Genomic DNA, 15,747 nt, shown 5'->3' with positions numbered 1-15,747 from the left:
CAGCAGAGCTGTGAGAATTATAGTTTGACTGAGATAAAAAACGTTTATTCTGTAATTTGTTTCCTGCTTTCAGAATTTGTTATCTTTGCTAATGGGATTAAACCTTTGCTAAAGTTGTGTTATTTACAAGGATTGAGGCTATAACTGTTTCAATTTATTAATTTTCAACTGTCATAGATCTTCTGTGCTTCTTAAAGGCACAGTACGTTTTAATATTATTCTAATTGAATTGTATTTCCAAGTTACAAGTTTATTTGCTAGTGTGTTAAACATGTCTGATTCAGAGGATGATACCTGTGTCATTTGTTGCAATGCCAAAGTGGAGCCCAATAGAAATTTATGTACTAACTGTATTGATGCTACTTTAAATAAAAGTCAATCTGTACAAATTGAACAAATTTCACCAAACAACGAGGGGAGAGTTATGCCGACTAACTCGCCTCACGTGTCAGTACCTACATCTCCCGCTCAGAGGGAGGTGCGTGATATTGTAGCGCCGAGTACATCTGGGCGGCCATTACAAATCACATTACAGGATATGGCTACTGTTATGACTGAGGTTTTGGCTAAATTACCAGAGCTAAGAGGTAAGCGTGATCACTCTGGGGTGAGAACAGAGTGCGCTGTTAATATTAGGGCCATGTCAGACACTGCGTCACAGGTGGCAGAACATGAGGACGGAGAGCTTCATTCTGTGGGTGACGGTTCTGATCCAAACAGACTGGATTCAGATATTTCAAATTTTAAATTTAAACTGGAAAACCTCCGTGTATTACTAGGGGAGGTGTTAGCGGCTCTGAATGATTGTAACACAGTTGCAATACCAGAGAAAATGTGTAGGTTGGATAAATATTTTGCGGTACCGACGAGTACTGAGGTTTTTCCTATACCTAAGAGACTTACTGAAATTGTTACTAAGGAGTGGGATAGACCCGGTGTGCCGTTCTCACCCCCTCCGATATTTAGAAAAATGTTTCCAATAGACGCCACCACAAGGGACTTATGGCAAACGGTCCCTAAGGTGGAGGGAGCAGTTTCTACCTTAGCTAAGCGTACCACTATCCCGGTGGAGGATAGCTGTGCTTTTTCAGATCCAATGGATAAAAAATTAGAGGGTTACCTTAAGAAAATGTTTGTTCAACAAGGTTTTATATTGCAACCCCTTGCATGCATTGCGCCGATCACGGCTGCAGCGGCATTCTGGATTGAGTCTCTGGAAGAGAACATTGGTTCAGCTACTCTGGACGACATTACGGACAGGCTTAGAGTCCTTAAACTAGCTAATTCATTCATTTCGGAGGCCGTAGTACATCTTACTAAACTTACGGCGAAGAATTCAGGATTCGCCATTCAGGCACGCAGGGCGCTGTGGCTAAAATCCTGGTCAGCTGATGTTACTTCTAAGTCTAAATTGCTTAATATACCTTTCAAAGGGCAGACCTTATTCGGGCCCGGGTTGAAAGAGATTATCGCTGACATTACAGGAGGTAAAGGCCATGCCCTGCCTCAGGACAAAGCCAAAGCCAAGACTAGACAGTCTAATTTTCGTTCCTTTCGTAATTTCAAAGCAGGAGCAGCATCAACTTCCTCTGCACCAAAACAGGAAGGAGCTGTTGCTCGCTACAGACAAGGCTGGAAACCTAACCAGTCCTGGAACAAGGGCAAGCAGACTAGGAAACCTGCTGCTGCCCCTAAAACAGCATGAATTGAGGGCCCCCGATCCGGGATCGGATCTAGTGGGGGGCAGACTTTCTCTCTTCGCCCAGGCTTGGGCAAGAGATGTTCAGGATCCCTGGGCGCTAGAGATAATATCTCAGGGATACCTTCTGGACTTCAAATACTCTCCTCCAAGAGAGAGATTTCATCTGTCAAGATTGTCAACAATCCAGACAAAGAAAGAGGCGTTTCTACGCTGCGTACAAGAGCTCTTGTTAATGGGAGTAATCCATCCAGTTCCACGATCGGAACAGGGACAGGGGTTTTACTCAAATCTGTTTGTGGTTCCCAAAAAAGAGGGAACTTTCAGACCAATCCTGGACTTAAAGATCCTAAAGAGTTCCATCGTTCAAGATGGAGACTATTCGGACAATTTTACCTATGATCCAAGAGGGTCAGTACATGACCACTGTAGATTTAAAAGATGCTTACCTCCACATACCGATTCACAAAGATCATTATCGGTACCTAAGGTTTGCCTTCCTAGACAGGCATTACCAGTTTGTGGCTCTTCCATTCGGATTGGCTACAGCTCCAAGAATCTTCACAAAGGTTCTGGGTGCTCTTCTGGCGGTACTAAGACCGCGGGGAATCTCGGTAGCTCCATACCTAGACGACATTCTGATACAAGCTTCAAGCTTTCAAACTGCCAAGTCTCATACAGAGTTAGTGCTGGCATTTCTAAGGTCACATGGATGGAAGGTGAATGAAAAGAAAAGTAAAAGTTCACTCGTTCCACTCACAAGAGTTCCCTTCCTGGGGACTCTTATAGATTCTGTAGAAATGAAGATTTACCTGACAGAGGACAGGCTTCATTCCATTCAACACCCGTCAGTGGCTCAATGCATGGAGGTAATCGGCTTAATGGTAGCGGCAATGGACATAGTACCCTTTGCACGCTTACACCTCAGACCACTGCAACTGTGCATGCTAAGTCAGTGGAATGGGGATTACTCAGACTTATCCCCTTCTCTGAATCTGGATCAAGAGACCAGAAATTCTCTTCTATGGTGGCTTTCTCGGCCACATCTGTCCAGGGGGATGCCATTCAGCAGACCAGACTGGACAATTGTAACAACAGACGCCAGCCTTCTAGGTTGGGGTGCCGTCTGGAATTCTCTGAAGGCTCAGGGACAATGGAGTCAGGAGGAGAGTCTCCTGCCAATAAACATTCTGGAATTGAGAGCAGTTCTCAATGCCCTCCTGGCTTGGCCCCAGTTGACAACTCGGGGGTTCATCAGGTTTCAGTCGGACAACATCACGACTGTAGCTTACATCAACCATCAGGGAGGGACAAGAAGCTCCCTAGCTATGATGGAAGTATCAAAGATAATTCGCTGGGCAGAGTCTCACTCTTGCCACCTGTCAGCAATCCACATCCCGGGAGTGGAGAACTGGGAGGCGGATTTCTTAAGTCGTCAGACTTTTCATCCGGGGGAGTGGGAACTTCATCCGGAGGTCTTTGCCCAAATACTTCGACGTTGGGGCAAACCAGAGATAGATCTCATGGCGTCTCGACAGAACGCCAAGCTTCCTCGTTACGGGTCCAGATCCAGGGATCCAGGAGCAGTCCTGATAGATGCTCTGACAGCACCTTGGGACTTCAGGATGGCTTACGTGTTTCCACCCTTCCCGTTACTTCCTCGATTGATTGCCAGAATCAAACAAGAGAGAGCATCAGTGATTCTAATAGCACCTGCGTGGCCACGCAGGACTTGGTATGCAGACCTGGTGGACTTGTCATCCTGTCCACCTTGGTCTCTACCTCTGAAACAGGACCTTCTGATACAGGGTCCCTTCAAACATCAAAATCTAACTTCTCTGAAGCTGACTGCTTGGAAATTGAACGCTTGATTTTATCAAGACGTGGGTTTTCTGAGTCAGTTATTGATACCTTAATACAGGCTAGGAAACCTGTTACCAGAAAGATTTACCATAAGATATGGCGTAAATACCTATATTGGTGTGAATCCAAAGGTTACTCTTGGAGTAAGGTTAGGATTCCTAGGATATTGTCTTTTCTACAAGAAGGTTTAGAAAAGGGTTTATCTGCTAGTTCATTAAAGGGACAGATCTCAGCTCTGTCCATTCTGTTACACAAACGTCTTTCAGAAGTTCCTGACGTCCAGGCTTTTTGTCAGGCTTTGGCCAGGATTAAGCCTGTGTTTAAAACTGTTGCTCCACCATGGAGTTTAAACCTTGTTCTTAATGTTTTACAGGGCGTTCCGTTTGAACCCCTTCATTCCATTGATATAAAGTTGTTATCTTGGAAAGTTCTATTTTTAATGGCTATTTCCTCGGCTCGAAGAGTCTCTGAATTATCAGCCTTACATTGTGATTCTCCTTATTTGATTTTTCATTCGGATAAGGTAGTCCTGCGTACTAAACCTGGGTTCTTACCTAAGGTAGTTACTAACAGGAATATCAATCAAGAGATTGTTGTTCCTTCTTTATGCCCAAATCCTTCTTCAAAGAAGGAACGTCTACTGCACAACCTGGATGTAGTCCGTGCTCTAAAATTTTACTTACAGGCAACTAAGGAATTTCGACAAACGTCTTCTCTGTTTGTCATTTACTCTGGGCAGAGGAGAGGTCAAAAAGCTTCCGCTACCTCTCTTTCTTTTTGGCTTCGTAGCATAATTCGTTTAGCTTATGAGACTGCTGGACAGCAGCCTCCTGAAAGAATTACAGCTCATTCTACTAGAGCTGTGGCTTCCACTTGGGCCTTCAAGAATGAGGTTCTTCGTCCTTCCATAGCGCAGTGCATGGAAGTAATAGGATTGATGGTTGCAGCAATGGACGTAGTTCCTTTTGCACGAATTCATCTAAGACCATTACAACTGTGCATGCTCAGACAGTGGAATGGGGATTATACAGACTTGTCTCCGACGATTCAAGTAGATCAAAGGACCAGAGATTCACTCCGTTGGTGGCTGATCCTGGACAACCTGTCACAGGGAATGAGCTTCCGCAGACCAGAGTAGGTCATTGTCACGACCGACGCCAGTCTGGTGGGCTGGGGCGCGGTCTGGGAACCCCTGAAAGCTCAGGGTCTATGGTCTCGGGAAGAATCTCTTCTCCCGATAAACATTCTGGAACTGAGAGCGATATTCAATGCTCTCAAAGCTTGGCCTCATCTAGCAAAGGCCAAATTCATAAGGTTTCAATCAGACAACATGACGACAGTTGCATATATCAACCATCAGGGGGGAACAAGGAGTTCCCTGGCGATGGAGGAAGTGACCAAGATAATTCAATGGGCGGAGGATCACTCCTGCCACTTGTCTGCAATCCACATCCCAGGAGTGGAAAATTGGGAAGCGGATTTTCTGAGTCGTCAGACATTCCATCCGGGGGAGTGGGAACTCCATCCGGAAATCTTTGCCCAAATAACTCGATTATGGGGCATTCCAGACATGGATCTGATGGCCTCTCGTCAGAACTTCAAGGTTCCTTGTTACGGGTCCAGATCCAGGGATCCCAAGGCGACTCTAGTAGATGCACTAGTAGCACCTTGGACCTTCAACCTAGCTTATGTATTCCCACAGTTTCCTCTCATTCCCAGGCTGGTAGCCAGGATCAATCAGGAGAGGGCTTCGGTGATCTTGATAGCTCCTGCGTGGCCACGCAGGACTTGGTATGCAGACCTGGTGAATATGTCATCGGCTCCACCATGGAAGCTACCTTTGAGACAGGACCTTCTTGTTCAAGGTCCATTCGAACATCCGAATCTGGTTTCCCTCCAACTGACTGCTTGGAGATTGAACGCTTGATTTTATCAAAGCGTGGGTTTTCAGATTCTGTAATAGATACTCTGATTCAGGCTAGAAAGCCTGTAACTAGAAAAATTTACCATAAGATATGGAAAAAATATATCTGTTGGTGTGAATCTAAAGGATTCCCATGGAACAAGATAAAAATTCCTAAGATTCTATCCTTTCTACAAGAAGGTTTGGAGAAAGGATTATCTGCAAGTTCTCTGAAGGGACAGATCTCTGCGTTATCTGTTTTACTTCACAAAAGGCTGGCAGCTGTGCCAGACGTTCAAGCGTTTGTTCAGGCTCTGGTTAGAATCAAGCCTGTTTACAGACCTTTGACTCCTCCCTGGAGTCTTAATCTAGTTCTTTCAGTTCTTCAAGGGGTTCCGTTTGAACCCTTACATTCCGTAGATATTAAGTTATTATCTTGGAAAGTTTTGTTTTTGGTTGCAATTTCTTCTGCTAGAAGAGTTTCTGAGTTATCTGCTCTGCAGTGTTCTCCGCCCTATCTGGTGTTCCATGCAGATAAGGTGGTTTTGCGTACTAAGCCTGGTTTTCTTCCGAAAGTTGTTTCCAACAAAAATATTAACCAGGAGATAGTTGTACCTTCTTTGTGTCCGAATCCAGTTTCAAAGAAGGAACGTTTGTTACACAATTTGGACGTAGTCCGTGCTCTAAAATTCTATTTAGAGGCCACTAAAGATTTCAGACAAACATCTTCTTTGTTTGTTGTTTATTCTGGTAAAAGGAGAGGTCAAAAAGCAACTTCTACCTCTCTTTCTTTTTGGCTTAAAAGCATTATCCGATTGGCTTATGAGACTGCCGGACGGCAGCCTCCTGAAAGAATCACAGCTCATTCCACTAGGGCTGTGGCTTCCACATGGGCCTTCAAGAACGAGGCTTCTGTTGATCAGATATGTAAGGCAGCGACTTGGTCTTCACTGCACACTTTTGCCAAATTTTACAAATTTGATACTTTTGCTTCTTCGGAGGCTATTTTTGGGAGAAAGGTTTTGCAAGCCGTGGTGCCTTACATTTAGGTGACCTGATTTGCTCCCTCCCTTCATCCGTGTCCTAAAGCTTTGGTATTGGTTCCCACAAGTAAGGATGACGCCGTGGACCGGACACACCTATGTTGGAGAAAACAGAATTTATGTTTACCTGATAAATTACTTTCTCCAACGGTGTGTCCGGTCCACGGCCCGCCCTGGTTTTTTTAATCAGGTCTGTTGAATTATTTTTTCTAACTACAGTCACCACGGTATCATATGGTTTCTCCTATGCATATTTCCTCCTGTACGTCGGTCGAATGACTGGGGTAGGCGGAGCCTAGGAGGGATCATGTGACCAGCTTTGCTGGGCTCTTTGCTATTTCCTGTTGGGGAGGAGAATATCCCACAAGTAAGGATGACGCCGTGGACCGGACACACCGTTGGAGAAAGTAATTTATCAGGTAAACATAAATTCTGTTTTCCTTTTATAGTATAATCAATTAAAGGGATAGTAAACACAACAAAGCAACTTTCAAATTTGCTCCTATTATCAATTTTTCTTTGTTCTCTTGGTATCTTTATTTGAAAAAATAGGATTATAAGCTAAGGACCCAGCCAATTTTTGGTTCAGCACCCTGGCTAGTGCTTGCTGATTGGTGGCTACATTTAGCTACCAATAAGTAAGTGCAACCCAGGTTCTGAACCAAAAATGGGCCAGCTCCTTAGCTTATATTCCTGTTTTTCAAATAAAGATATCAAGATAAGGAGGAAAACTTTATAGTAGGAGTAAATTAGAAAGTTGCTTAACATTGCTGCTCTATCTGAATCATGAAAGTTTAATTTTGACTTTAGTGTCCCTTTTAATGTAGCTGATCTGTTTTCACAATCTTTGATTATTGAGCCTGCAATTAGCTCATCTCTTTTTACCACTCTACCATCATTTCTTCTGATTTCCGTCCTTTCACTGATATCTACAGAAGGTTCACTGACTGACGGGGCTTCAGTTTAGCTACATTAGAGCTTGTGGTGGCAGCAGGCTGGTAATGGGTATATCTACATTCTGCCCTTGGTTGCCCAGTAATAATGTAGCTTTATCTGCTGGTTTTGTGTCTGCTCATGGTATTTCTGTTTCTCAGGCTGGCTAAGTACGACATTGTGGTGACCACATACAGCCTTGTGTCTAAAGAGATTCCTGTAAAGAAGGAAGAAGGAGAGACACCTGCTAAAGACCAGGACCTGGAGGTAGGACACTAATGTGTGTGAGCTGATGTTCAGGAGAGTCTACTAGTAATGAGGATACAACCAGGTTTTATCGGGTCAGGGATGCATGAATATCTGTATAGTACATGACATGAGCGAGATACATCTGAGCAGCTCCAGTCCTCTAGGCCCTCCTCTTGTTAGGATTTCAGGATCTCTGCGTCATGATTACGCACCTTGCTCTTTCTCTCCTGTGCACTGGTAAAGAAATTAGACAATCCCGTTATTAGTAGCGCAGGGTTGACACTTGGGGCCAGCAACCAGTGTAACAGCTTTCTTTGTACTTGAACTACATGGCTGATTACAGACAGACTTTAATAATCACTGGAGAGCAAAATAAATACTTCCATCTAATACAAAGAGAGTCCACGTGGTGTTAGATTTGTAGTTTTATATCTTCAATCAAAAGTTTATTTTTAAATGGTACCGGTTTGTACTATTTACTCTCTGGCAGAAATGTGATGAAGAATTCTGCTGAGAGGAAAATGATTTTAGCATGTTGTAACTAAAATCCATTGCTGTTCCCACACAGGACTAAGGAGTACCAGAAAACTTCAGTTGGGGGGAACAGTTTGCAGGCTTACATTAAGGTATGTTTCAGTCATCTTTTTTATAGTCAAGACAAGGTAATGCTAGAAGACTGACAAGAATCCCCATGTGGGAAGGGTAAGCCATGTTCTGAGACTCAGTATAGAACTAAGGGCTTATTTAAGAGGGCTCAATAGGCTGGTTGACACTGTTGCAGGGCAATCGATTATTTTATTTAACAAAATACTCTTTATAGACACTTTTAAACACTTTTGGTGTGTTTTTTACGGGGTTTTTTTCACATGGCATTATTTTAGTCACCTATTTTGGGTTTCTGAAGGCCTCACAACTCCGGAGTGGAGTGGGAGGGGCCTAATTTTGCGCCTCAGTTGCGCAGTTAATTCTGACAGATTGTTCATGCTGCTTCACATGGAGGGTCCAGAGACTGTTTGAGGACTTCAAGAGGCTTGCTTTTCCCAAAACTAATCCCTAAGGGCAGGTAGGGCCACAGCAGGCTGCTGTGGCAAGGTGCTGTAGTTTATTAACCGGTTGTAGGCTTTAGACTGCTCCGGTTTGGGCATTACAGGGTTAATCAGGCTAAAACTTGGTGTGCAATCATATCGAATTAGGCACGTACTGTGAAAATTTCAAGAGATTTGGTTCATTTTTCACCGTTTTGTAAAATTTCTTTATTTCTTAAAGGCACAGTACTGTTTATTTCAATTTGTGTTTTTTATTTGATTAAAGTGTTTTCCAAGCCTGCTTGTGTATAATACTAATCTGTTAAACATGTCTGACACTAAGGAAAGGCCTTGTTCTATGTGTTCAGAAGCCATGCTGGAACCCCCACTCAAAATGTGTCCCAAGTGCACTAATGTGTCTATACACTTTAAAGATCATATTGTGTCACTTAAAAATATAGCCCTAGATGATTCTTTGACTGAAGGTAATGAGGATAGTCCGCCTTCCTCTCCCCATGTGTCATCACCAGTTACGCCCGCTCAAGCGATACCTAGTACCTCTAGTGCATTGGCACCTATTACATTGCAACAACTAGCGACAGTCATGGATAATTCCTTTGCGGCCTTTCTATCCAAACTGCCAGTTTTCCCTAAAAAGTGCGATAGCTCTGTTTTAAGAACAGATGAGGAGCAGTCGGAAGCTTTGGGATGTTTATCTGATGTACCCTCACAACACTCTGAAGTAGGGGCGAGGGATGTGATGTCTGAGGGGGAAATTTCTGACTCAGGATAGGTTTCTCAGCGGGCAGAATCAGATTCACTAGCATTTAAATTTAAATTGGAACACCTCCGCGTACTGCTTAGGGAGGTTTTATCAACTCTGGATGATTGTGACCCTATGGTGGTCCCAGAGAAATTGGACAAATATCTAGAAGTCCCTGTATACACTGATGCGTTTCCGATCCCTAAGACGGTGGCGGATATTGTTGCTAGGGAGTGGGAGAGACCAGGTGTACCTTTTGTTCCCCCCCTATCTTTAAGAAAATGTTCCCCATAACTGATCCCAGGCGTGACGCGTGGCAGACAGTCCCTAAGGTAGAGGGGGCAGTTTCGACACCAGCCAAGCGCACAACCGTCCCAATTGAAGACAGTTGTGCTTTTAAAGATCCTATGGATAAAAAGTTAGGTTTACTAAAGAAAATATTTGTTCAACAAGGTTTCCTTCTCCAACCTATTGCCTGCATTATTCCTGTAACTACTGCAGCGGCTTTTTGTTTTGCGGCTCTGGAGGAGTCGCTCCAGAGGGAGACTTCATATGACGAAGTCATGGATAGAATTAATGCTCTAAAACTGGCTAATTCTTTTATCACAGATGCCGCTTTGCAATTAGCTAAGTTAGCGGCGAAAAATTCTGGTTTCGCCATTATGGCGCACAGAGCGCTTTGGCTCAAGTCATGGTCGGCCAACGTGTTGTCCAAATCAAAATTACTAAATATCCCTTTCAAGGGAAAGACCCTTTTCGGGCCAGAGTTGAAAGAGATTATTTCGGATATCACCGGGGGAAAGGGCCATGCTCTTCCGCAAGATAGGCCTTTTAAGGCTAAAAACAAGGCTAATTTTCGTTCCTTTCGCAACTTCAGGAGCGGTCCTGCTTCAACCTCTGCAACAGCAAAGCAAGAGGGTAACGCTTCACAGCCCAAGGCAACCTGGAAGCCTTTGCAGGGCTGGAACAAGGGTAAACAGGCCAAGAAGCCTGCAGCTGCTACTAAGACAGCATGAAGGGGTAGCCCCCGATCCGGGACCGGATCTGGTAGGTGGCAGACTCTCTCTCTTTTCGCTCAGGCTTGGGCGAGAGATGTTCCCGATCCCTGGGCATTAGAGATCGTTACTCAGGGATATCTTCTAGAATTCAAGGACTCCCCTCCAAGGGGAAGGTTCCACATTTCTCGTCTGTCTACAGACCAGACAAAGAAAGAGGCGTTCTTACACTGTGTAGAAGATCTACTCAAGATGGGAGTGATATATCCAGTCCCTAAACAAGGACTGGGTTTTTACTCAAACCTGTTTGTGGTTCCCAAAAAGGAAGGAACTTTCAGGCCAATCCTGGATCTAAAAATTCTAAACAAATTCCTCAAAGTTCCGTCATTCAAGATGGAGACCATTCAAACAATCTTACCTATGATCCAGGAAGGTCAATATATGACTACCGTGGATCTAAAGGATGCGTACCTACATATTCCTATACACAAAGATCATCATCAGTTCCTAAGGTTCGCCTTTCTGGACAAGCATTACCAGTTCGTGGCCCTTCCCTTCGGGTTGGCCACCGCTCCCAGAATTTTCACAAAAGTGCTAGGGTCCCTTCTGGCGGTACTAAGACCGCGGGGCATTGCGGTAGCACCTTATCTGGACGACATCTTAATACAGGCGTCGTCTTTTCCCAGAACCAAGGCTCATACGGAGATTGTTCTGGCCTTTCTAAGGTCTCACGGGTGGAAGGTGAACATCGAAAAAGGTTCTCTGTCCCAGCTCACAAGGGTTCCCTTTCTGGGAACATTAATAGACTCGGTAGAAATGAAAATATTTCTGACGGAGGTCAGAAAGTTAAAGCTTTTAACTACTTGCCTTTTGCTCGAATACATCTCAGACCACTGCAACTGTGCATGCTCAAACAGTGGAATGGAGATTATGCAGATTTGTCTCCTCAAATACAACTGGACCAGAAGACCAGAGATTCTCTTCTCTGGTGGTTGTCTCAGGATCACCTGTCTCAGGGAATGTGCTTCCGCAGACCGGAGTGGATCATTGTAACGACCGACGCCAGTCTGTTAGGCTGGGGTGTGGTCTGGGACTCCCTGAAAGCTCAGGGCCTATGGTCTCGGGAAGAGTCTCTTCTCCCGATAAACATTTTGGAACTGAGAGCGATATTCAACACGCTTCAGGCATGGCCTCAACTAGCGGCAGCCAAACTCATCAGATTTCAGTCGGACAACATCACGACTGTAGCGTACATCAATCATCAGGGGGGAACAAAGAGTTCCCTAGCGATGAAGGAAGTAACCAAAATAATCAGGTGGGCGGAGGATCACTCCTGCCATCTATCTGCAATTCACATCCCAGGAGTAGACAACTGGGAGGCGGATTTTTTAAGTCGTCAGACTTTTCACCTGGGGGAGTGGGAACTCCACCCGGAGTTTTTTGCTCAGCTGACCCAGCTATGGTGCATTCCAGAATTGGATCTGATGGCGTCCCGTCAGAACACCAAACTTCCTCTCTACGGATCCAGGTCCAGAGACCCCAAGGCGGCATTGATAGATGCTCTAGTAGCGCCTTGGTCCTTCAATCTGGCTTATGTCTTTCCACCGTTTTCCCTTCTCCCTCGTCTGGTAGCCAGAATCAAACAGGAGAAGGCTTCGGTAATTCTGATAGCGACTGCGTGGCCACGCAGGACTTGGTATGCAGACCTAGTGGACATGTCATCTGTCCCACCATGGACACTGCCAACGAGGCAGGATCTTCTAATACAGGGTCCATTCAAGCATCCAAATCTAGTTTCTCTGCGGCTGACTGCTTGGAGATTGAACGCTTAATTCTAAATCTAAGCGTGGTTTCTCTGAATCAGTTATAGATACTCTGATCCAGGCCAGAAAGCCTGTCACCAGGAACATTTACCATAAGATATGGCGGAAAAATCTGTGTTGGTGTGAATCCAAGGGTTACTCGTGGAGCAAGATTAGGATTCCAAGGATATTGTCTTTTCTCCAAGAAGGATTGGAGAAAGGTTTGTCAGCTAGTTCCTTAAAGGGACAGATTTCTGCTCTGTCTATCCTTTTACACAAGCGTCTGGCAGAGGTACCAGATGTTCAAGCGTTTGCTCAGGCTTTAGTCAGAATCAAGCCTGTCTATAAACCTGTGGCTCCGCCATGGAGTCTAAATTTAGTTCTTTCAGTTCTTCAAGGGGTTCCGTTTGAACCTTTACATTCCATAGATATTAAGTTATTATCTTGGAAAGTTTTGTTTTTGGTAGCTATATCTTCTGCTTGAAGAGTTTCAGAATTGTCTGCTTTGCAGTGTAATTCACCCTATCTGGTGTTCCATGCAGATAAGGTAGTTTTGCGTACCAAACCTGGTTTTCTTCCTAAAGTTGTTTCTAATAGGAATATTAACCAGGAAATCATTGTTCCTTCCCTGTGTCCTAATCCATCTGCAAAGAAGGAACGGCTTTTACACAATCTTGATGTGGTTCGTGCCTTAAAATTCTATTTACAAGCAACTAAAGATTTCAGGCAAACATCATCCTTGTTTGTTGTCTATTCTGGTAAGAGGAGAGGTCAGAAAGCGACTGCTACCTTTCTTTCCTTCTGGCTGAAAAGCATCATCCGATTGGCTTATGAGACTGCTGGGCAGCAGCCTCCTGAACGAATTACAGCTCATTTCACCAGAGCTGTGGCTTCCACATGGGCTTTCAAGAATGAGGCTTCTGTTGAACAGATTTGTAAGGCAGCGACTTGGTCTTCACTGCATACTTTTGGCAAATTTTACAAATTCGATACTTTTGCTTCTTCGGAGGCTATTTTTGGGAGAAAGGTTTTGCAAGCAGTGGTGCCTTCCGGTTAGGTTACCTGTCTTGTTCCCTCCCTTCATCCGTGTCCTAAAGCTTTGGTATTGGTATTCCACAAGTAAGGATGAATCCGTGGACTGGATACACCTTGCAAGAGAAAACAGAATTTATGCTTACCTGATAAATTACTTTCTCTTGCGGTGTATCCAGTCCACGGCCCTGGCAATTAAGTCAGGTTAAATTTTTTTTGTTTAAACTACAGTCACCACTGCACCCTATGGTTTCTCCTTTTCTCCTAACCTTTGGTCGAATGACTGGGGGGTGGAGCTAGGGGGGGAGCTATATGGACAGCTCTGCTGTGTGCTCTCTTTGTCACTTCCTGTAGGGAATGAGAATATCCCACAAGTAAGGATGAATCCGTGGACTGGATACACCGCAAGAGAAAGTAATTTATCAGGTAAGCATAAATTCTGTTTTTAACATTTAAAGAAACAGTACTGTTTTTTATGTGTCCTTTTTTATTATATATACTCATTTTAAAGCTATTTCTGTTAAGAGTCTGGTGACACCGGTCAATCCATGCCACAATTTTCTACTATAGTGTCCAGAATAATTTTTGAACCACAGGCAATGCTCTGTGGTTCCTTGCAAAGACATTGCTTTTTGATGTACATAGCGATGTTTATTTACAGCAATATTAATAGTTTTTATTGGATTGTTCTGCAAAACAGAAATAAGATGTTCTTTTAAAATTGAAAGAAACCGTAACGTTTTTTTCGGTGTAAATTTTATTAAAAGAATTGCGGCTGTTTATTTGTTAATTCATCCTTTGTGACGTAGGATGGTAAACAAACACACAAAAATAGGTTACTTTAAGATTTAAAGAGACAGTAACGTTTTGTTCTGTGTACATTATAATAAATTAATTTCAGCTGTTTATTTGTTAATTCATCCCTTGTGACGGAGGATGAAACAAACGCACACAAGAATAGAGTTTCTTTTCAGATTTAAGGGCACAGTATTGTTTCCTATATTTCTCTTTTGAATCTACTCCCTCTACGCCGATTGCTGTTTGGGAGTCTATTAACAATGGCCACAAATTTTTCCTTTAGTTTTCATCAAAATTGTATGGCCCACATGCAGTGCCCTGCGTTCCTTCACACTCCACTCGGGGTTTTGATGCATTCTATATTTTTCAATGATCTCAGTTTCAGATGGAATGATACCTTAGGCATTCCCTATATTTACAAGACTGTTTCCCATAGCCGACTCAGATAAGGAGGCTGGACGACGTTCCTTAGGGGGGAAGGAGTAGTTTCAACTTCACTACGAGAACTTCTATACCCTTAGAGGATAGTTCCATGGAAAAAATGTAATAATGGGACACACACCAGGGTTTACAATGGCAACCATCTGTGTACTTTGCTACTGTCACTAGTGTGACGGCATATTGGCTTGATGCATTGTCTGATGCTATTAGTCAGTAGCTTCCCTGGATAAAATCCAGATCTGGATGAAGCTTTCACATTGGCTAATTCCTTTATTTCAATTTCTTACCTTCCAGTTATTAAACTGGGAGCATAGGTGGCTCTGTTCCGGCTCTTGGGACTTTATGATTAGATCCTTGTTTTACAGATATATGTTCTAAATTTCAGATTTTGTGATTCCTTGCCAGGAACAAACATTGTTGGCTCCTGGCTTGACGAAAATTAAAAAAAAAAAAAAAAAATTTAGCCTGCTGAATTAAAGACAGCATGGAGAACATGCCCAGGTCCGGGATTGGATCTTGTAGGGGGCTGACTTTCCGTTTTCGCTCAAGTTTGGTTTCAAGCTCAAATGTTTTCCTCTCAGAGGCAGTTTCTGCTTTTAAGATTGTCTGAAGATCAGACAAAAGGTGAGACGTCCTTACACTGCGTAGGGGACCTCTCAGGCTTGGGAGTGATTGTTTCAGTTTTAATACTGGTACAGGATCTGAGGTTACCGATCGGGTTGTGATTCTCAAAAAAGGAGAATCTTCAAACCATTTTTTAAGAAGGGTACTGTCCTTCAGGATGAAAACTATTAATTTGTTCCATTCCTCCCTTGATTCTAGAAAGTCAATTTATGACAACGGTGGATTACAGGACAAGCTCCATCATGTACCGGTCGTGAGAATCGTTTCAAGTTCTGGGGTTTGCCTTTCTGGATAAATACTTTCTGTTCGTGGTCCTTCCTTTCGGTCTTGCCACAGTTCCGAGTTCTTATGGAGGCTCTGGGATCGCTGTTGGCGGTGCCTCAGTTATGGGGCATTGCAATGGCGCCCTATCTGGCTGATATCCTAGTCCAGGCGTCATCCTTAAAGCAAGCAAGATTTACATGGACATGTTGTTATTCTTCCCGTGATCTCACGGGTGGAAGGTGTCTTTGGAAAATTGTTCCTTAGTCCCAAGCACAAGGGTAGCTTTTTGGGAATCATGACAAATTCCATATCA

The 15,747-nt window shown here is 43.8% G+C and overlaps 1 protein-coding gene across 4 annotated transcripts in view; it reads left to right on the top strand.

The window, feature by feature from the left end:
• The window catches only part of TTF2 (transcription termination factor 2), a 534,153-nt gene that overhangs the window by 249,006 nt on the left and 269,400 nt on the right, over positions 1-15,747 (top strand). For all 4 annotated transcript variants that reach the window (XM_053705754.1, XM_053705753.1, XM_053705751.1 and 1 more), the window contains one exon: positions 7,603-7,708. In XM_053705754.1, coding sequence (XP_053561729.1) covers positions 7,603-7,708 — 106 coding nt within the window. The remainder of the gene's footprint in view (positions 1-7,602; positions 7,709-15,747) is intronic.

This window comes from Bombina bombina, chromosome 3 (assembly GCF_027579735.1).
Source record: "Bombina bombina isolate aBomBom1 chromosome 3, aBomBom1.pri, whole genome shotgun sequence".
NCBI lineage: Eukaryota > Metazoa > Chordata > Amphibia > Anura > Bombinatoridae > Bombina > Bombina bombina.
The sequence above is the reverse complement of the archived record's forward strand: the minus strand, read 5'-3'. Positions and strand labels throughout refer to the sequence as shown.